General features: G+C 41.0%; 1 protein-coding gene across 13 annotated transcripts; it reads right to left on the bottom strand.

The window, feature by feature from the left end:
* Nucleotides 1-805: 805 nt before the first annotated feature.
* Nucleotides 806-22486, bottom strand: LOC104591264 (F-box protein At3g07870-like). Of its 13 annotated transcripts, none has more exons than XR_016077830.1 (5): nucleotides 21155-22485; nucleotides 4776-4927; nucleotides 2629-2725; nucleotides 1936-2034; nucleotides 806-1202 (listed from the first exon to the last, which is right to left on the bottom strand). XR_016077830.1 is itself a non-coding variant. In XM_088890686.1 (2 exons), exons 1-2 carry the CDS (start codon nucleotides 22360-22362, stop codon nucleotides 4873-4875), a joined length of 1263 nt encoding a protein of 420 aa, XP_088746812.1. In that variant the 5' UTR covers nucleotides 22363-22485; the 3' UTR covers nucleotides 4620-4872. The 13 variants fall into 13 exon arrangements, 1 of the variants encoding a protein (XP_088746812.1); XR_016077828.1 differs by lacking the exon at nucleotides 1936-2034 and adding an exon at nucleotides 1312-1708; XR_016077829.1 differs by having other exon boundaries at nucleotides 4790-4927.
* Nucleotides 22487-22790: the final 304 nt, after the last annotated feature.

Below are 22790 nucleotides of genomic sequence, written 5' to 3'. Positions count from 1 at the left end.
CTTGAACTTCAGAAGGAGCAAGTCTCTGAAGCATATGGATTCCTTTCAAAAAAACGTTTAACAAACTAGCACCATTAATTCATTGGTTTATACAGATTCATCCCCGCAATGAATAGGAGGATGTATAATTTGGACAATAAAATAAAAAAAGAATGCTAAGAGATGGCGTCTTTGAACTCCAATGCTTCCATCCAACTTCTTCTTCTTCAACTTTTTCGGGGCATATGAAATGAGATAGTGTCTCGATCTACCTGAAGAGTCTTTAAAAGTCGATCAGAATCTGGTTTATTATAGTCGTATTGAGGAGAAGCCAAGGGCCTCACTCGCTCCTCCATCTTTGGAGAGAACATCGTGCGTTTGGTTCATTTTAAGTAGCCCAAACGAGAGCCGACTTATTTCAGACTTCCAGTGTAGGTCTTGGTGAGCCTGACTTGTCAGTTCTCACCCTAGTTGGTTGTCCACCAACACTAGAGTGACTTATCATATCAGGCTCCACACATTTGTCAGCCAAAGTTAAGGGAGGTTAAAGAAGAAGAAGAAAAAGAAGAAGAAGAAGAAAAGAAGAAGGGGGGGTCAATAAGCATAATTCAACCCAAATGTGGAGAGGTTTTTTTTACAGAGGTCAAAGTTAAGGGAGGTTAAAGCAGATTTAAATTTCTCATTATGGATGCAAGTGCAACATTAAATTTGTTTTGGGAGATTTAAATAATTTACCCCAAAACAAATTCTGTAGCACCCATTATGGATGCAAGTGCAACATTAAATTTCTCATGATGCAATATTTACAGCTCAAGGTGCATTTTATGACACCGATAGTGGAATATATATATTTCTGTAACATAAAGTTGTTCTTTTATTATTACATTTTTAGCAAACTGAGGCTCAGTGGAAAAAGGGCTTCAAGCAAACCAACTTTCCTAGGGTTGCATCCAGTTCCTCAGAGCATAACCCTACCTACCTAAACTCCCCACTTTACAAATGGCCGACAATGATAGCACACGGCTTCACAGATCTCCCTGATTTCATCTGGTTGTCTCAGATTAGAGATGTGTGTCCCCCACGCCCTATTCCTTGGTCCCAAGGCCTTTGGATTCACTCCATGAAAAGGGTGCCCACTACCAGCTTTTTACCTTTCCTCTGTAACCCTGCGAACCAGCATGTATGGGAGCAGAGCAAGCGGCAGATGTTGTAGATATTCCCCACTGAAAATAAAAATAAAAAATAAAAAATAAAACCAAAAATGTTATAATGTTTGTTGTATTTAAATATTGATGATGGTCAACTAATAAAATGAAAAACATAGTAACCTACTTTGAGAAGCATTGAGGACAGTGCTGTATGGTGCATATCAGTGACATTTTTGTTATAGGTGTGATCAATTCAATGGTGGGTCCGCCTCCTCTACACATTGGACTTATGGCAGCCAAGGCCTGAGGAGTAGCATTTTATTACTTCTTACAGGTAGGCATCATTGGACTCTTGCAATGCCTTAATAACACACGCCACTGAACAGTTCCAATGGTTAATAACCAGCATACCACATCCCTACATACTCGTGGTAAAAGTAGCAAAAGAGCAGATTTGCGAAGGCCCACTTACACCCATCAAGAGTCCCTACTCGTGCAAAAGATTGCAGACCATTTTCTTTGAGGTACAAAACATCATGTTTACCAATTATCTGATTGGATCAATTTTCTGATCAGGCATCCTGCCAGAAGATGGCAAATGCCACAGTTGAGAAAAGTATATTATTCTAATCTAAAAGTCACAATTGTCTTGGGATATAATCCTACTTCTTGCTTTTCTGGTTAAAAACAGAAGATATTTACTTAGATTGGTATCTATGTATCTCTCTTTGGAGTTCCATCTCCATGCCCCATCACCCATGGACTAATATAAAACCAGAATTTGTGTGAGAGACATAAATCTGCTCACCAATGATCCACTGCTCGCATGTTTTTTGATGAATAACTAGAACTTTGAGCAACTAAGTCAGATGGTTAGAAACTCGGATCATTCAACCCGTTGCAATTTCTGGAACAATGGCTAGCATTAGAAAGGTAGTCCGAAGGCCCATATAAATTGAAGCAAAGAAATCCCATATAAAAACTAAAACAAAATAACTTTAAATGTTTGTGACTAATACAAAATTATGGTTTTAATTGGCAATAAAAATAAACAAATGGAGTTGCTAGTAGGGGTGCAAGTCAGGCCAGGTTAGGTCAGGTTGACCCAACTTTTTCACTATGGCTATGTTTGGTTTAAAGGAAAAAGTAGGGAAAGGAAGGGAAAGGTAGGGAAACCTTTACAAACCTTGTATTGGTTTCCCTACCTTTCCTTTCCCTACTTTTTCCTTCAAACCAAACACAGGCTATACATATATGATGCATGCATACATACATATATATATAACCCAACCAATCCTATTTTTTCGGGTTTCGGATTGGGTTGGGGGCTTGGGGCTAACCCAGCTTAAGTTGCACTCCTAGTTCCTACCTGGCCCTCCCAAATAAAGCCCTTATCTTATCACACCACGCAGAGTATTCAAGCACGAATATCCTTATAAGGAAATTAAAAAAAAAAAAAACTGCAAAATCATAGTTGCAGAAAGTGATATTCATTTCTTACCAAATGTTTCATGGCTGAAATATTACATAGAAGGAAAGACTATAGAAATATACTAAGAGCCCCACTCAGCATTCCTCAAACACAGTGAAGCCTCTACCTGTATGACCATAAGCATGTATGGCTATCATTGGTCAAAATGTTACACCTTAAAAAAGGAATGCAACCATGAAAATGAAATCTTTGAGTTGCCAAACAGAAAAAAAAGAACTATATTCCACCAAACAGAGAAGAAAAGAGATAAGGGTGCTCATTTGCCAGTCAAAATTCTCCAGATCAAAAGAAGAAGAGATAAGAGTGCCCAAATTCTGCACAGCTTGCTGTTACCCACACATCCTTGAATGCTTTTACAATAAACCAACTATATTTTACCAAATGGATTCATTTGCTAGTCAAAATTGCCCAGAATTTGAGATAGAGTACTCAAATTCTAAACAGCCTGCTGTTACCCATGCATCTTTAAATTCTTTTACAACCAACCAACTACATTCCACCAAGTGGGTTCATTTGTCAGTCAAAATTGTCTAGATCAGTGGGCCAATTTGCACTGCTCAGTTACCCATATGGTCTTTGAAGTTCCATGTTGACAATCTCAATGAGACATTGTTAAACATATAGAAGCTCAAATGAGCAAAAGGTGATTCAGTGAAGGTCCCGCAGAAGAAACAGCACTACTTTATGAGCATCCAATCCATATGAAGATGATGCATCCATCTTCAGAAGAAACCAAAATAACCTTGATTTATTCACAGTTGACCTCTTCTGAGGTTAAGAAAGAACAAAAATGATATTGATCCACTGCAAATTGTGTTTAGATATTAAAATGCATTCACAAGAATTATTTGAAGTATTGGACTTCATGGGAAGAGAGAAATAATAGACTATTTAATGGCAAAGCTCGGTGTAGTTGTGTATGTGTTATCATTGAGAGAATAACAGTGAAAATAGCTTCTTGGTTCAAAATGACAAGTATTTGATCCATTCTCTATAGAGAATATCAATAGGGGATGGCAGCTGGTTTGCACAATCCTCAACTAGATCTCTTGTTCTCTCATTGTGGAGGCCACTGGATACAAATGTGATAAAACTAACTTGATGGCTGCAGCAGGGGCAATCCAGGCCCATCTGGCATAAGTGTGGATCTATAGAGACCATATTGGGTAATCATTGCTTTATTTTTCAGGACCCATAGGCCATGGAAATTTAATAGGTTCATCTGGCAGAAGTGGGAATCTATATAGACCATAATGGGTGATCATTGCTTTATTTTTCAGGATCCATAGGCCATGGGAATTTAACAGGGGGGGAATTTGTAGCAGAGCTACAAGAACTGATGCTTGTCAAGTAAATAGTGACAGCAGTATTTTAAAAGGCGTGGGAGGCACCCCCAAAACGCCCTGAGGTGTATGCAAGAGGTGTTTACACCTCTGAGGCATATGCCTCAGATGGCAAGAGGCATACACCTTTTTCATGAGGCATGCTAGAGGCATATGCCTCATGTGTCCTCATATAAAAAGACAAAAAAAAAGAAAAAAAAAAAAAAGAAAAAGCAAGAGAAGAAGAAAGAAGGGAAGGAAAGGAAAGATTTTTATTAAAAACTAAAGAAAAATGAGATCCTCCTTCCTCTTCTTCCTCCTCTCCCTCCTTTCTTCCTCCTCATCCACCTCCTCTTAAGGAGACTTATGCCTCCTTGTGTTCGTGAGGCTTATGCCTCTTACATTCTGAACTACGTCTCACACTCTCATGCCTCTAGGTACTGGAACGCCTCGCGTCATGCCTCCGCATTTTAAAACATTGAGTGACAGTAAAGGTAGGTAGCAGCAGCCAGCCTAAGCTGAGAGATGGTTGTCATCTTTGTAAATACCACATTCTTTTATTATTTTAATGAAGTTTCAGGTGACAGTAAAGGTATGTCCATATAGTTTTTTAACAATTAAACAAGCCTCCTTTAAACAAAGGTTTCCAAATTACAAACATGGGAAGATGAATATAAATTTGTATTGAAAATGATTTATCCAAAATGTATTCTGCAATGAACGTGCAATTCATAAGTTTATGGGTAATACTTTACTTATATTTTCTGATTCAAAAAATAAATTTGAAGGCTAAAAAGTTATAACCAGTTAGTCTAATTGATTTCTGGTACATACTGTTTAAAACTTACAACTTCACAACCAATCTATGAAATAGAGAGGTTTTCCTTTATCCATCTTCCATCCCAAGTCCCAGTAATCATGGCTACTTTTGCTACAGCCCCAACATTGGGAGACTCCAAGGCGAATTCATTCTGACATTTTCTGAACTGCAAAACATAAATACAAAATTAAGATAGGGTGAAAATCAACACAAAGCAACAGAGATATCCATAAGATCTTCATCCTCAAGGAATAGAAAAAGGAGGTAAAGATAGAAAGAGCATTAAAAAATAAAAATTGATTACATCCATACTCCATAATACAAATAAAAAAATCCAATACAAATAGATCATAATCTTAACTAGAAGACATTTAACCAGTAATTGAGCTACTTCCAAGCTTGGTTCTGCAACCCACAAGTATGCTACCCACACTACCCAGAAGACACTACAGCTGCACATTGGGAATATCTCTTGTACTTGTATGTTGCCATTCATGGGTGTAATCTGAAGTGCTATACTCGAAGTAGCAAGAAAGAAAAGAGAATGACAAAAAAGAATAGAATGTCGAGCTGTACTAGCCAGTCGACCAGTTCTTTATTTATAGATGAATATAGTACAAGGTACAAGAAATTACTGGGATGCCCCTGATTAGTGATGGGACACCCAGATGACTTAAATCATTAAACAGGATTAGGCCCATTAACACAAGCCCAGTTACAAGATAAGTTAAACATAAGAATGGGCTAATAAGAACTCTTATCAGCCGAACATAACTCTAACATTCTAACACTCCCCCTCAAGCTAAGCATAGATATCAATCATGTTTAGCTTGCCAAGTATGTCCCTGAACTTCGTTGATGCCAGCCCTTTAGTTAATACATCTGCAATCTGCATCTCTGATGGAGTATAAGGCACACAGAGTTCTCCTGAAATAATTCTCTCTCTGACAAAGTGTCGATCAATTTCAATATGTTTTGTCCTGTCATGCTGCACAGGATTGTTGGCAATGTTGATAGCAGCTTTATTATCACAGTACAGCTTGAGAGGACTATCTGTCTTGATACCGAGCTCATTAAGGAGAGTCCTGAGTCATAAGAGTTCAGCAACCCCGTGTGCCATAGCTCGGTATTCTGCTTCTGCACTTGATCTAGCCACAACATTCTGCTTCTTACTGCGCCATGTGACTAGGTTTCCTCCCAAGAATGTACAGTAACCTGAGGTTGATTTTCTGTCTCCAACAGACCCAGCCCAATCAGCATCAGTGTAGGCTTCAATTTCAAGTCGGCTGTTTTTTCTGAATAAAATTCCTTTCCCTGGGCAAGTCTTCAAGTATCTGAGGATTCTTTCCACTGCTCTCATATGAGGGGTCTTTGGTGAGTGCATGAATTGACTGACAACATGTACTGCATAGGCAATGTCTGGCCGAGTAAGGGATAAGTATATCAGTTTTCCTACCAACTTTTGGTACCTTTCCTTATCACAGTATTCCTCACCCATTGATTCTTGTAATCCATGGCTTGGTTCTATTGGAGTGTCTGCTGGCCTGCACCCCATCATGCCTGTTTCCTCTAGGAGATCTAGCACATACTTTCTTTGACATATGTAGATTCCTTCTCTTGATCTAGCAACTTCAATTCCAAGAAAGTATCTCAGATTTCCCAGGTCTTTGATCTCAAATTCTGAAGCTAAGAACTCCTTCAGCCTCTTCATCTCTCTCACATCATTTCCAGTAATCACCATATCATCCACATACACAATGAGTGCTGTAAGTTTGTCATCCTGTCTCCTTGTAAACAATGTATGATCTGCACTGCTCTGAGTGTACCCTACTTTCTTCATGGCCAAACAAAGTCTCTCAAACCATGCCCGGGGAGATTGCTTCAAACCATATAATGCTTTCCTTAGTTTACATACCTTCTTTCCAACATCATATCCAGGTGGGGGTTCCATGAACACCTCTTCATGAAGATCACCATTTAGGAAGGCATTCTTCACATCCAGCTGATGAAGTTCCCAAGAGAATTTTGCTGCTAGTGACAGTAGAACCCTGATTGTGTTGAGCTTTGCTACTGGGGCAAAGGTTTCCTTGTAGTCAATTCCTTCCTTTTGTGTAAACCCCTTTGCCACGAGTCTGGCCTTGTACCTCTCAACTGACCCATCTTCCCTGTGCTTTACTGTGAATACCCACTTGCACCCAACAATGCCTTTCCCATCTGGCAGGTCCACCAATTCCCATGTCCTTGCTTTCATTAGGGCTTTCATCTCCTCATTCATGGCTTCTTTCCACCTTGGATCAGATGCCGCCTTTGAATACCTGGAAGGGACACATACAGAGGAAAGAGCAGACACAAAGGAATGATAGGCAGGGGATAAGTGTGAGTAAAAAACATAATCGGCTATGGGATGCCAAGTGGTACAAGAACGAACAGGCTTACGGAGAGCAATAGGAAGATCCAAATCTGAATTGAGTGAATCAGAATTACCTTGGATTGCAGAGACAGATTGATCTGAGTTCAACTGGTTGCAATCATGAGGTTGAGGGGCCTTCTTCCTTCTACTGTATGTAAGTATCTCTTTCTCTTGTTTACTGGAACCTTCAGAAGTATCAGCCGAATCTGGAGAAGCAACTGGCACAGTGGAAGTCTCACTAGGTTGACCCGGAATGTTATAGCTAGTAGTAGTGGAAGGTGCTGAAATGGGAACAAAAAAGAAGGGAGAATGAGAATCCTCTTCCAACCCACTACTCTCCCCCTGAAGAGGATTCTGAGAAGACCCGAAATAGGATTGAGACTCAAAAAAGGCTACATCCCTGGTGACATATTTTTTCTTGGAGACAGGATCATAACACTTATACCCCTTCTGCGTAGGAGAGTACCCCAAAAATATTCCCTTTGTAGCCTTAGGATCCAGCTTGGTCTTCTTTGGATCTTTCACATGTATGAAGCATGTACAACCAAAAACCCGCGGGGGAAGAGGAAATTCTGGAAGAGTGGGACACAAAACAGAGAAAGGGGTCTTCATACCCAGTACCTTAGATGGCATCCGATTTATCAGGTATGATGCAGTGAGAACAGCTTGAAACCAATATTGCTTGGGCACATTGTGCTGGAAAAGAAGGGCTCGAGCTGTCTCCAATAGATGTCTGTTCTTGCGCTCAGCGACCCCATTTTGCTGAGGGGTGTAAGCACACGATGATTGATGTAACATGCCTGCATCTTCCATGAATGAGTTCAGGGATCTTTCAAAGTATTCAGCTGCATTGTCTGAACGGAATTGCTTGATCTTTTTATCAAATTGTGTTTCAACCATCTTGCAAAACATCATAGTTATCCGGGGAACTTCTTCACGTCCTTTCAACAGATAAATCCAAGTGCACCGAGAATAATGGTCAATAAAACTGATGAAGTAACGGAAGCCATCAATGGAAACAATGGGTGAAGGACCCCAAACATCAGAATGAACCAAGTCAAAAGGGGCTTGAATTTCATTACTAGAAATTGGATACATTGATCTACATTGTTTTGACATTTGACACACATCACAAATTAAACTCTGACTCGAAATGCCCTTACATAATTCGGGAAACAACATTGCTAAGGAAGAAAAGGACAAATGACCTAGCCTAGCATGCCACAAGTGCAGCCTAGCTATTGACTCCACACTCTCCGGACTAGTAGTAGAAGCTTGCATGGCTGAGCTGACATCTTCATCAAAGTAGTAGAGGCCCCCATACTCATGACCACTCCCAATCGTTTTCCTCATCAATCTGTCCTGGAAGACACAATGAGAAGGAAAGAAAGTTATACTGCAGTTCAAGTTTTTTGTAAGCTTTGAAACAGACAACAGATTTGAGGTAAGACTAGGAACATGTAGGACTGATTTAAGAGAGAGATCCTTGCTTAGGTCAACCACCCCCTTTCCAGAGATGGTGGAGAGGGACCCATCAGCTACTCTCATCTTATCCTGGCCAGACAACAAATGATATGTGGAGAATAAGGAGGACATATGTGTCATATGGTCAGTGGCTCCGGAATCAATAACCCAAGAGGTAGAATTAATGGAACTAGATGCACTAAATGCAGAGGCTGTACCTGATTTGGCAAGAGAGGTGGAAGCTAAAGAATTGTTCTTCAGACGGGCTAATGCCCGACTGAGAACCTCTACCTCACTAGCTGTGAAGCCCAAAGTACTTGGTCCAGAGGAGTCGGCAGCCTGCCTTGCGGTGGAAGATGACACTGTCTGAATACTCTGTGAGTTGTCACTATTGTTGTTGGTGGCAAGATTCCCACTTGCTGTGTGGCCCTTCTGTTGCCTTTTGTCCTTTCTCAGAGAAGCTGGCTTTAGATGAGGGTACAGGACCCAACATTTCTCCTTTGTGTGTTTCTCACCACCACAATGTGTACACTTGAGGGACTTCTTGTCTGAAAATCTATTCCCCTTAGTGGAGACTAAGGCTGAATGTTCTCCAGGTTGTTCTGTTGACTGTGTCTGGGAGTCAACTTGCATCTCCTTTCTCCTTACTTCTTCATTCCTCACCAGGTAGTAGACATGGTGAAGCTCAGGTAATTCATCTCTCCCTAGAATCTGTGACCTTATACCTTCATATACAGGGTCAAGACCCGCCAGAAACTTGAAGGCTCTGCCCTCCTCAATCTGCTTATCATGCCTCTCCTTATCATTAGCATTTTCCCAATCCAAAATCAAATGGTGGTCAAGCTCTTCCCAGAGGCCTTCCAGTGTTGCAAAGTAGGTTGCCACGGACATGCCTCCTTGCCTTAGGGCTGCAATGTCTTGGTTCAGCCTGTAAATTCTAGCATTGTTCTTTTTCTGGCCATATGTCTTAGATACTTTCTCCCAAATTTTAGCAGCTGTGGGGAAGTGATGAACAGTTCTGGCCACCCTAGGAGTCATAGAGGCCAGCAACCAAGACATGACTGTGGCATTTTCCTTACGCCACACGGTGTATTCAGGACTGCCAATTTCTGGTTGTTTCTTGTCTCCATCCAAATAGCCTGTGAGGTCACGAGAGGTAATGAACAGCATTGCTGAGACAGACCACTCTCTGAAGTTATACTCATCTAGCAGCACACTTGTAATCTGCAAGCTGTGCAGATTAGGGTTTTCCAGGTTTGAGGACCTTGTAACAGGTCTGTTATCTCTAGAGGAAACTTCACCGGATAGTGAGGACATCTTGACTTCAGTCCAGGAGTTGTTCACAGTGCTGTAATTGATTCTGTTTAGGACTGGCCGAAGTGGTTACAGTGTTCACCGTGCTGGTAGAAGTGTTCACAGTTCGGGTACTGAACCAGTTCAGTACTGATAACCGAAGTAGCAAGTACAGGGCTGCTAACTGAACCAGTTCACAGTGCTGTTAACTGAAGTTACTTCAGTTAGGGCTTGTTGTGCAACTTGAAGTAACTGTGCAGTGCAGTAACTGAAGTTCACAAAGTAGGACTGATAACCAACCTGAAGAGAATCTGTAACTGAAGTTACCACAGTTCTGCCCAAGTCTTGCTGGGGCACGAAGCTGCAACTGTAGAGAAGGCTAAGTCTTTACCACTTGTTCTGCGCAAGTCTTGCTGAAGCACGAAGCTGCAACTATAGAGGAAGCTCTCCCTCTTTCGGCTAGTGCTAGGACTGCTGAAATCAGTCCTCAACTAGGTCTGTCCTATACAGACTTCTCTTAGTAGCCCAATAGCTACTCTTTGCTGGAGATAATCTAGTAGGACATCTACTTCTGGGTCTTACTTCTCTTGAGTCCTACAACCAAGAGAAACCCTAGGTTCGAACTTGCTTTACTCTCTTACACTCCTAGGTCTTCACTGCAACAACCCAGAAAAGGAAGAGAGAAGATGAAAAGACAGCAAGAGAAGAGAGTACGCCTGCTGAAACCAGGAAGGAGCTAATGCTCTGATACCATGTAATCTGAAGTGCTATACTCGAAGTAGCAAGAAAGAAAAGAGAATGACAGAAAAGAATAGAATGTCGAGCTGTACTAGCCAGTCGACCAGTTCTTTATTTATAGATGAATATAGTACAAGGTACAAGAAATTACTGGGATGCCCCTGATTAGTGATGGGACACCCAGATGACTTAAATCATTAAACAGGATTAGGCCCATTAACACAAGCCCAGTTACAAGATAAGTTAAACATAAGAATGGGCTAATAAGAACTCTTATCAGCCGAACATAACTCTAACATTCTAACAATGGGGAGATGTAATACTTTCCCCTTGTTTAACTTCATTGTTTTGAGGATGCTTATGCAATCTCTCTCTTGCCACCTTACAAAATATGTTCATTCTGCACTTGCCCTGCCCACATTATAAAAACAACAAGGCAGGATCAAAATATCTATGATGTTCTATGTTAGTGAACAGGTCTGTTGCAGCCAGCCCGAGTGAATGGAGCCCACTATTTTTTAATTAATTCATCCACTGAGTAGCTCCTATTCTGAAAAGTTCTCTGATTTCTCTCCTTCCAAATGTACCATGACACTGCAGCTGGGATGTACCCCACAATCTCCTTCCTTCATCATTTAAACCTTTCAGTTTCCAGGAGTGCAAGTGTCCTAGAAATTTGCAGGCACAAACCAGGAAATGTTCCACAATCTGCAGAAATAGGAATAGACCTGGGCCACCATAGTGCACTGCAGAAATAAATGATTTGCAGTTTCTGTCTCTCCTGCATAGTACATAAGCCTCTGAATGAATGCTGACTCCTCTTCTTTCTTGACAAATTATCCCTGGTTAAACAACTATCCAGCAGCCCACGACAAGAAAGCCACTTTGGATGGAATGTGGGATAACCAAACTTGCTTATGAGATAAAACAGGATTTTGGCTACAACTGCCTGCACAAAGACTTAACTGAGAAAGTCCCTGACTTCTCCCACTTCCAGCTCCTAAAATACTCTTGATCTGGCTTTGGGTAAAATCTGTTGAGCAAACTGAACAGGGAAACCATAGGTATCAATCACCCTGACTTCTCCCAAATCCCAATCATTCAGGCTTCTTCTCAGAGTTAGGCTCCAGAAGACAACCCTTCTTGGACTTCATAGGTATCAATCACCCTAGCTTCCCTATTCTCTGCAAGGATGCAAAGGGTAGGAAACTTCTCCATCAAAGCTCGATCTTCACACACATATTTCTAAAACATAATCTTATCTCCCATCCCACTTTCAGACAGATGCCTTGAATGAAGTTACCGCATAACTTCTCAAAGCCACTCCAAACTGAACAACCATAAGGATCCTCTGCAATACCTGAATCCCAATTAAAATTCATGATCCCAAATTTTTCTGCAATGATCTGCCTCCATAGCAACTGAGGCTGAGAGCTAAATCTTCAGAACCACTTTGCAATAAAAGCAGCTTTCATTTCCCTCATTTTCTCTACTCCTAACCAACCTCTTGATTCAGGTAAGAAAACTTGATCCCAATGTACCAGATGAATTTTATTTTTCTCCTGCCATCATTTCCAAAGGAAATCTCTTTCTATTTTTTCTAGCTTCTCTGCAACTTTTTCTGGTACAGGAAAGGAAGACAAGAAAAAAGTGGGTAGTTGTCATAGGATGCTCTTTAGTGAAGTCTTCTTAGCCCAGGATGATAGATATTTACATTTCCAGGTGGGTAATTTTCTGGCCATTCTTTCTATCACTGGATCCTAGATGCCCTTTGCTCATTACCTATGTATATGAAATCTCTTTCAGGTGGATCTTTTTCATATATCATGTAATACTGATATTTTAAATGGAGTTGCTCATTACCTATGAAAAAGAAAGAAATATCTTTTTTCATTTTTTTTTTTGGTAGGTGAAAAAGAGAGAGATATCAGGACATCTCAAAACTAACAGGTTCATCTGCGAAGCATTATTATTGTTTCCCAACCCACAACCTCTAAATACATTATTTTCTAAACATAGTTCAGGTTAGATGAGGCAAATCCAAGAGGCATCATCGTTGTTGTTTCATCCTGCATCAGTGAAACCCACTTGTTATTTGTTGTTTCAATATTCATTCTTGAAACAGATAATTCCTCCTAGATATGAGCTCCAACATTTTCTTTATTTGATAATTACTCTAGTTCTAGGACCATTAGAGTCATATTACTGGATTTTATGATGTGAATCTCCAAATACAGATATTAACACCAGAGGTATGGAGGTACATCTAGACAGGCTCTTATGAAAAAAAGTAAAAAGAAAAACCCAGAATGAAATAGAAAAAGAAAGATATTCTGTATTTTAACTATGCTATCCTTTTTCTACTCTCTTGGGTGGCTCATCAATTTCACCATAGCCTTTAACAAAAGCAGTTAAATGAGGACCCACCATGCCAAAATAACACATCTAAGCATGCACGTACCAAAATAACACATCTAAGTATTCCATTAAATTCTGGAACACTGTGAAGACAAATCCCATTGTTCATTCGGTGATACAAAACCACCTTTCCAGAAGCATTCCTGACAAAGATCACACCATCCCTCACAAACCATGCCAGTTCAAATTAGTTAAAAGGGTCATTTACTAGAACACCCTCAATAGTTTCACAGATTTACTTAAATCCACCCTATAGTTTGCGTTTTACTAAAACACCCCTTTTTTATCAATAAAAAGAAATTTCATCGATGAAAAATAGAAGTTACAGGGGTTACAGTTTATGAGTAGCCTCAGCTACCCCACTACAATGTACTGCATCCACTATTAAGTTGATTTTTCACTCTTACAGTTGAGCCCAGAAACAGTGATCCCTGTTTACCCCTTGTTTGGCTAGCTGGTCTGCAAATCCATTTGCTGCTCTAGGAGTCCACCTAATTGACAGTTGCATGTCCTTGGAAAGATTTTTAATCTTCTTGATATCATTTCTGAATAGCCAGGGTGTGCTGTCCTGTTGTTTTAGCCAACTGATGATAACTTTGGAATCCCCTTCCACAACCAGTTTTTCCACCCCCATCTCCTTAGCTTTTTGTATCCCATATACCATTGCCTTCAGTTCTGCTGTAGTGGAATTTCCAATTCCAATGGGACCCGAAAACAGCCCCGGCACATCTCCTCTTTCATTTCTTATAACCCCTCCAATTCCAGATCTTCCTGGGTTTCCAAAACTGCTGCCGTCAAAGTTTAATTTGATAAAACCTGGTTCAGGGGGCACCCAATCCTTCAGGACCTTCTTCTTTGCCAAGGAAGAGCTAGCAACTGTCCTCCAATTCCTTATTATATCATCCACTGTAAAATTTGAGAAAAAATTCAGTGTTTTCACCCATGAAGTCACCGTCACCATAATACTTTCTATTAGTTCTTCCTTGCATCTTTCCTTGTCTTCAAATATTCTCAAATTTCTTTCCTCCCATAGTACCCATAGCACTACTGTCCTTGTGCATCTCCACAGTATTCTCCCTCTTCGCTTTGGCCATCTAAAAGTAGATGGCTCAAACAATCTTTCCAAGCTCAACGGTGTGTCCCACCTGCATCCAAAAAGGTAGAAAAACCAATCCCAAACACTACTAGAAAGAGGACAGGAGACAAGAATATGAAAGGCATTCTCACCAGTTGACTTACACAAACAGCACCAATTTGGTTAAAGGCACCAACCAGGTCTTTTCCTCTACATCAGATCACTAGTGTTAATTGCACTATGATAGACCTCCCAACAAAAGGCACCCACTTTGTGGGGGATAGGTCGACAGCAAACTTCTTGTAAAGGGAAGGGTACCCCAGGTTGTGCAGGAAAAGACAAGGACTTGAAAAAGGAGGCACAACTGAAAACTCCTGAAGGATGAGGAACCCAAAGTCTAGTGTCTAGAAACACCCCATCGAGCAGATGGAGTAGAGAGGACGAGCCCAATTCTGAGTCCCTCACGTTTCTACGGAATCCTAGATTCCATGCTAAACCAGACAAGGATGGGGAAGGGGCAAGGAAGTCAACAATCGGTCTACCTTTGAGGAAGGAGAGAGAAAAAATTGAAGGGAATAAGGTTTTTAAAGAAGAGTCCCCCACCCAAATATCTTCCCAGAATTTGATTTTGTTACCTGAGTTGAGATCAAATCTGATATGATTGAGAAACGAAGGGAGAAGTTTGTGAATTGCCTTCCATTGTGAATAGCCCGAGGTCCTACTAGATACTCTAGCATCCCAACCATTCTCTGAGAGCTCATGTCTGGTTACCACTTTGTGCCAAAGCCTATCTGTCTCACCTAGGAATCTCCATAACCACTTGCCCAACAAAGCCTCATTCCTCTCCTTCAGTCTTCCGAGACCCAATCCTCTCAACTCCTTCCTTCTAGTCGCTACTTCCCATCTAATTAGATGATCTCTCTTCTCATTAGATTCCCATAGAAAAGCCCTCATTATCTTCTCTAATTTCTTCCCAATAGTTTGAGGCATACTAAACACCAAGAGATAGTAAACTGGGAGATTTGCTAAGGTAGCCCTAATAAGAGTGATCCTACCCCCAAAGAAACATAATTTTTCTTCCATGCTGCCAACTTCTTTTCAAACCTCCCTAGTACCGGTTCCCAGAATCCTAAATTTTTTGGGTTTGCACCTAGGGGGGAGTCCTAGATATTTCAAAGGCCACTCACTCCGCAGACAACCTAATTCCTCTACCCAAACATTGACCTCTTCTTGGGTTAAGTTAATCCTAGCTACCACACTCTTGTTAAGGTTCACCTTCAGAATTGTCACTTTTTCAAAAAGATTAACCACCAACCTTTGGTCCCTTGCAGCCACCTCATCTCCAATTTCACAAAAAACAATGATGTCGTCTGCAAATTGAAGATGAGTTACCACCAAACTCCCCCTTCCTGCTCTTCGGCCCTTTAAAGTACCTATCTCATCTGCCTTCGAGATCAATATGCTAAGCACCTCTACTAAGATCGTAAAAAGGAAGGGGGATAGAGGGTCTCCTTATCTCACTCCTCTTTTAGTGTTAAAAAAGTCCTTTACTATTCCATTGACTAATACTGAGAAATGACAGGACTGTAGACATCCTTTAATCCACCTACACCATCTTGCTCCAAATCCACACTTCCTAAGAGCCTCCAACAAAAACTCCCAATCCACAAAGTCATTGGCTTTCTCTAAATCCAATTTGTGTACAATGCCTTTCTTTCTAGATTTCATGAAATCCTCCACACATTCATTAGCTATTATAATTTGATCCGAAATTTGCCTTTCTTGGATGAAAGCCCCTTGGAACTGAGAGATGATTGCTGGTAGGACCTTTTTTAGCCTTAGGGAGAGAACCTTGGCTAGGATCTTGTATTGGCTTGTTATCAAACTGATTGGCCTAAAGTCCTTGGGGTGGTGAGCTCCAGATTTCTTTGGGATCAGTGCTGTTAAGGTAGCATTAACACCTCAGCTAACAACCCCTCTATGATAGAATTCCTCAAAAACCTTCATCACATCCTCAAAACATATCTCTAGATTTCTGCTCACCACCTCTTATAGAACTGGCCACTCCAATCCTTCCAACTCCTATCTTCCTGACGTAGGCCTTCTAAAAATTGATTTAAAGTGATCCACCAATGCCTTAGCAATCTTGTCCTAATTTGTTAAAGTTCCATTTTCCAGTTCTAGCATAGAGATTTGATTCTTTCTTTTTCTCCCATTTGCTATCATGTGGAAGAATTTGGTGTTCCCATCCCCTTCTTTAATCCATTGCACTCTTGATTTCTGCTTCTAAGTTATTTCCTCTCTCAGGAGTGTAGTTTCTAATTCTCCTTTCAAATTTAGTCTTTCCTCGTTCTCCCCTATCTCTAAAGCCCCTCCCTCCTCCTTTCTATTGATCTCTTCAATTCTGCTTATCAGTTTTGCCTTTCTTTCTTCTAATCTCCCATATTCAAATTCCACTCCTTTATTTTTTTTCTTTTAAATTCCTGAGTTTCCTGTGGAATCTAATCCCTTCCCAATCAGCTTGGGGGTTGTCTTCCTCCCACCACTCCTTGATTTTTTTGCATAAACTCTAGAACTGTAAGTCACATGTTCTCGAATCTAAATGGCTTCAGCCCCTCTCCCTCTAATCCTTCTTGAATGCAAATCGGCCAATGATCCGAAGTGATTCTGGGTAACATTCTGCTTACCACATTATTCCAATGTTCCTCCCAATCCATATACACAAGGAATCTGTCCAATTTTGAGAATAAAGGATTTTCTTGACAATTAGTCCACGTGAATCTTTGTTGACCACTTTCAATCTCCTTTAGCTCAAAGGTTTCTATAAACCTATTGAATCTCCTCATGCTGGTGGATATCCTCTGTCTCGGCTTGTTAGATTCATCAGGATGTCTTACCACATTGAAGTCACCCCACAAGCACCGCGGTCCTTGTCATAGTCCTCTCACATCTACCAACTCTTCCCATATTTCATTTCTTTCCCTATACGAATTAGGTCCGTAGACATTTGTGAGCACCCATTTGCAACTATCATCTACCTTCCTCAAGTTTACAGACACTGAGAATCTCCCCATTAAGTCCTCTATGCACTCTATTGTCTCCTCCTTCCACAATGTGACTATCCCTCCCGACGCACCACAAGATGGGGCCATAGCCCAGCCAATCCCTTTGCCTCCCTAGATACTTCTCACCCACTTTCTATCAATATTCAGGGCCTTTGACTCTTGTACCATTACAATGTCCGGTTTCTCTCTCCTCAATAATTCCTTTACAAGCCTTCTTTTTGTTGCTCTCCCTAACCCTCTGAAATTCCAACTCACTATCTTCATTTCACCTTGGCTCTGACTCCCCTTTACCCTTCCCAATCTCTTCACCTTCCATTTCCACTACTCTCACTCTCCTTAACTCTCTTGCCCCATCCACTCGTTAGTTTTTCCACCACCCTCGATTTCCTCTTACCAGTTTTACCCCAATTGACCTTCATCTTCATTTGGGTCTTGGCTGGAACTAACTTAGAGATTTTCAATCCCATCCTTTCTGCCAATTTCAGTAACAGGATCTCCTCATCTGATTGGCCTTCTCCTAGGCTTTTCGCCTCTGCTTCCTCCCCTCCACCTTCACTTCCCCCTTTTTCCAGTGCTGACTTCTCTATACTTTCCACTGTTACACTTTCCTCTCTATCCCCCTAGAGACTACAAGCCCTACTTCTCCATCCTTGGCACATTCAATATAATGGGTCTCTCTTAAGCCATGGTGTACATCTGTAGAATCTGTAGGGGCAGCACTAGCATCATTAGTAACCATAAGCAAATTCGCATCGTTACCTGACAAACCTTGTGCCCCTGGGGTGGATAAGGCGGAAGGACTCGAGGGGGGATCTCTGACCACAGCCCCAAAACTCGACTCTGCAAGTGCTTCTGTTAGGGAGTAATCCGGCTGAATCACTTGGGATTGACCTGGTTCTGGTACTTTATTCCTGCTTTATTACTAAATTCCCCTGTGTCTGTGATTGAATCTGGTCTAGGTTCTTCTCCCTTGAGTGCAGATCGTCCATTTTACCCGATCGAACTTGAGTCGGGTAGGTTCGAGGCTCGACTGAACTTGAGGAGAGGAACAGTCAAGTCGGAGGTTGAAGAAAGCTTCTAGGTTGAGATCTTCAATAACCTGTTCAGTGACTCTGCCTTGGTCTTAATCGCTCTCACCGTAGGAATTTTCATCCGAGCTAGGGGACTCAAACTCTTCTTCTGAACTACTCTCTTCAGAATCACTTTCGTCGAACTGCTCCTGGCTTTTCCTGGAGAACCTCAGATTAGGGCCCTCTTTCTCTTTTCTCTGTCGTATCCTCCACATCAGGCTGCCCCCTTTTTGCTCTCTGGGTGAGTTCGATCGAGCTGGAGAAGATGATAGATCAGGTCTTTTGTCTATCGTCTCTTTGGTCGATTGGCTCACGTGACTACGAAAGCTCGCATGTGCTGGTTCGCCCACCTCCCTACTAACCAACTGGTCCACTCTTCTTCCGCTTCGCTCCAACGGGTCAATTGAATTTGAAATACCTTGTCTTTTCTTGTTAAAGTTAAAACCCGCTTCTTTTGCCCCACAATTTGAAGTAATTTCCTTTTTTGGACACTGGTCTACCCAAGAACCTGGCGCCTTGTCTTCTGCCTCATCATTCCTCTCTAGCTGTCTGGTTATATACTTATGACATTTGCCTCTTCTCTTTTGCTTCCACATGTCACCCACCCGATCACATCATCTTCATCTTCAACCTTCGAGCTTCCCCTCCATAACGTGGCTTCCAATTCCGAAGCAACTTAAACTCTAATCCACAATCCTTCAGTGAGCAGATCGAAAGAACGAGGGATGTCTTCAGGCTTGGTCCCTGCGATTCTTAGCTCAACTGCCTTCAGGTTCAGCTTTTTGTAGGAGATTAGAGCCCCACCAAAGGCCACTATTATCTTTTCCAGCAGAGGTTTACGCTAAAGGTTAAATGGTAACCCTATCAGTTTCAGCCAGAAGCTTCCGTCATTGAAATTCTACACCAATTTTCGATCATTACAGTGCCCTCCCAAGTTTCAATGGTAGTAAATTCTACTTCCTCAAAGCCCACATCCAACACCGCCTTATTCTCTTCAAACAGCATGAGAATGGCTGTCTGCTTCAGTCCCAATTTGTTTGAAACTTCTCCCAGTCCTTTACCCTGTTTTTCACACTAAGCACTACCTTTTCCTTCTAATATTCACTTTTCCCTTCTATCAGTATGTTGGGTACCGTAGTTGAGAGAGCCACCGATACAATCTTTGCATCATCTAACCCTTCATCTAGCCCCAACTTTTCTATTCTCTTCCTTCTCTCCTTCATTTCCTCCTTCGGCACCACCCTATTTTCCTTCATTCTTTTCTATCGTCCAAATCTTGGTTACCATTTGATACAATTCATGGCCTATCCCAATTCACCCTTCTAGGTTTTTACCTTCTGGTATAATAATTATTTATCTTCTTCCTTTCTCAAATCTCTCTTCCAGTGTTACGAACCATCCTTTTGAGTTTTTGCCATGTAAGTTTCGTTAGATAGTCTCAAGGTATGTATCTTTCCATTCTGCTAACCAACTTACATTAGCTGCTCCATCGAGAAAACATTGAAACCAAGCGACCGCTGACCCTACAAGGTAAATTGTTCCTTTTCTACCTTCCCTGAACTTCATTGTTCTCTCTTTTTTAGCCTTCCCTGAACTTCACTGCTATCTCTTTTCGGTGAAAGACCTCTTCCATCAGTAGTTCTTTGACTCTACCTTGATTAATCTTCTCCATCTTTCGACCTCACGAAGTCCCCAGCTCCTTCGTGTACCGCCTTCTCCATCCATCGTATTTTTTATTAAAGCACCCTTACAGTTTGCAATCTATTTACTTAATGGACCTTTCTTTAAGAACTATTTGTTTATTTGTTTTACCATATGAAAATAGTAATATAATTACATTAAAAACTAAGTCTAAAGGGCATAGATTGTTTATTCCAAAAGTACCCCTACTTTGAATTGTCAAAGTGTTCAAGGGTATGGATTTATGGTTGTTTATTTCAAAAGTATTCCAAACACTTTTTTGTATATAAAACAAATTAAAATTGACCAAATAGAGAAAAAAATAGAATGGTTGTCCATGTTTTATTAAAGGCAAAAATGACATTTTTGTTTTTAATGGGCTCAGCCCAAAATCTGACCGCGAAACAATGTAAAATTGGGCTTGAAGCCCGGCCCGTGAACAGGTCTAGATGCTAGTATTAAAATTGTTATTTTTCATTTTTATCTAATGAAAAGTCAATTAAGTAAATCAATTGCAAAATTTAGGGATGTTTTAATAAATCACAAACTATATGATAGATTTTTAGTAAATTCATAAAATTATAAGGGGTATTTTAGTAAATGACCCTATTTAAAACCTATAGACAGTCAATATGTTTGTTCTATCGGCTCATTTTGTGTCTTTTTATCTTTTTGCCAGTTTTGCACTTGGTTTAATGCCTGTTGCATCTTACCTCATTTTAAATAAAATCTCACAATTATCAAATAAAACAAAATCAAAACCATTCTTAAATTCCATAGAATATAAGAAGAAAAAAAAATATTATCTAATCTTATAAGATCAATTTTGCCTCCAGAGGGGAAAATCCAACAAGAAAAAACAATCAAAGTACCAAACTATAAACAAAATGACTTAGCGCTCATGGAGAGGAGCATTGAAATTGGAACAATTTCAAATAGGTGGAATTGGTTGAGATAGGGAAAATAGTTTTTTGTAAGGTGGTGCAATCATCATTTCTATATATAGAATGCTTATGGAATCAACACCAGGTCCTAGATGGCTTCATTCAAATAACCAGATACCCAAACCCTTGTTAGCACAGATCCCAGATTATCACCGAGGTTTGAAACCACATTTAAGTAGAGCCTGCGCAAAAACATAGGAATTAATGAAATAAGGAAAAAGAAAATTTTCTTTCACCTGAACTTCCTTCTTTCCTTTTCTCTCTTAAGTTGCCTACTCACTCCACTGTTAGCCTTGAGAGAAAGCGGCGAGACGAGGGTCTGAACATAACCAAGTATTCTTTTAAATTCCCCTTCCCTAAATTCCCGATCCCGAGCATTTGGAAGGCGAAGAACCCTGTTGCGTATTGGATGATACAAAACCACCTCCCCAGAAGCATTCTTGAGAAAAATCTCCCCATCCCTCACAAACCACGCCGGATCATACGACTCAAAACCCCTAGCTATTGCTCGCCACTGGAAGGAAAACTGTCTAATCCAAGACTCTTTTGCCCCGTAATCTTCCATTACCCAAATGTCAATCCTTTCTCCATGAACAGAAAGAAATGCACAAAGGCATCCTCTCAACACCCCCAATTTAATCCAATCCTTATCAACCTCTCCCATGTCGGGCGATGGGACCTCCCAGAACACCTCGTCCTCAAGATCGAAACAAACAATGAGCATCAAGACACCCACCTGAAAGAAGCGAGCCGCCGGCCAATGAATACCTCCATGCAAGAGCAGTCCACCGGAACGACAGTCAATTTGGAAAGAGACGTCTTCCCCAATCTTTCTCCATGAATCAGTGCCCAGCGTGTGCACCAGAACTGTGGACCGATTGACGCCAGGACTTCTGGAAACATCAAAAGCATCAATAACTTTTACCACCTTGTATTCGTCGAGGGCGGAGATGTAGCCGAACGCAGAAATATCCGTCATTAATAAGTGGGAGGAGGGAGGACGTTCAAAAGGGGTTTCCGGCAACTTCACGTAATCTCCGGTAGATGGGTTCCATACAAACAAGTCTTCTGGTGTGTCATCGAGTCTCTCGTCGGCCAAGCACACCAACCCATTACAGGAACCCGCTACCCATGGACTTCTGATAGAATTCTGAAACGGCAAATCCAGTTTTCTCGACGACCCATCATTCGTTTCTGTCTCAGAACCATTATCTACGTGAAAGACAATGCCGGCAGAGATGACGATGAAATTGGAGGACCCGCCGTCGTCGTTGGGGATAGTGATGTTTTCTAGCACTCGATTCAGATGTTGTTTAATGAATAGAGGGTCGCTGATTAGGGCGAGCCATGATTTGCAGACGCACTTAAATCGCAGCAGTGATTTTACGGGAAGTTTACAGAGAATATCGAAGATGACGTCTGCAGGGAGGCTCCTCGACGACATAGCGTCTGGGTCAGGCAGTTCTTCTTCGATCCTTTTTGTGCTTTTAGCCTTTTGCTCGGAAAGACGAAGGACACGAAGCAATATCGGGTGACCGTTGATAGTCGTAGGGCATGTTTGGTACCTCAACCGATTTGTCGGGCAACATTCCTACCTGATGCTGGGAAACTGTAAAAGTAATTAAGTCGAAATGTCTCATCCAACAAAAACTACGCTTACATGGCGCTATTAATATAAAGGGGCACGTGTACAAATAAAAATGAAAGGGCAAAATATATAATTATAAAAACTTTCCATAAGTTTCCTGATAATCATAAAATCCTCCCCTATATTTTCATCTTAACAAAATCTTTCCCTGTAGTTTTAAAAAATCATCCGTTTACCTCCCTTCCGTCATTGTTCTATTATTCATAGAGAAAGTTAGAGTTCAC

This window comes from Nelumbo nucifera, chromosome 6, assembly GCF_055504915.1.
Source record: "Nelumbo nucifera cultivar China Antique chromosome 6, China Antique-T2T, whole genome shotgun sequence".
Classification (NCBI taxonomy): domain Eukaryota; kingdom Viridiplantae; phylum Streptophyta; class Magnoliopsida; order Proteales; family Nelumbonaceae; genus Nelumbo; species Nelumbo nucifera.
This window is presented reverse-complemented; position numbering and strand designations above follow the sequence as displayed.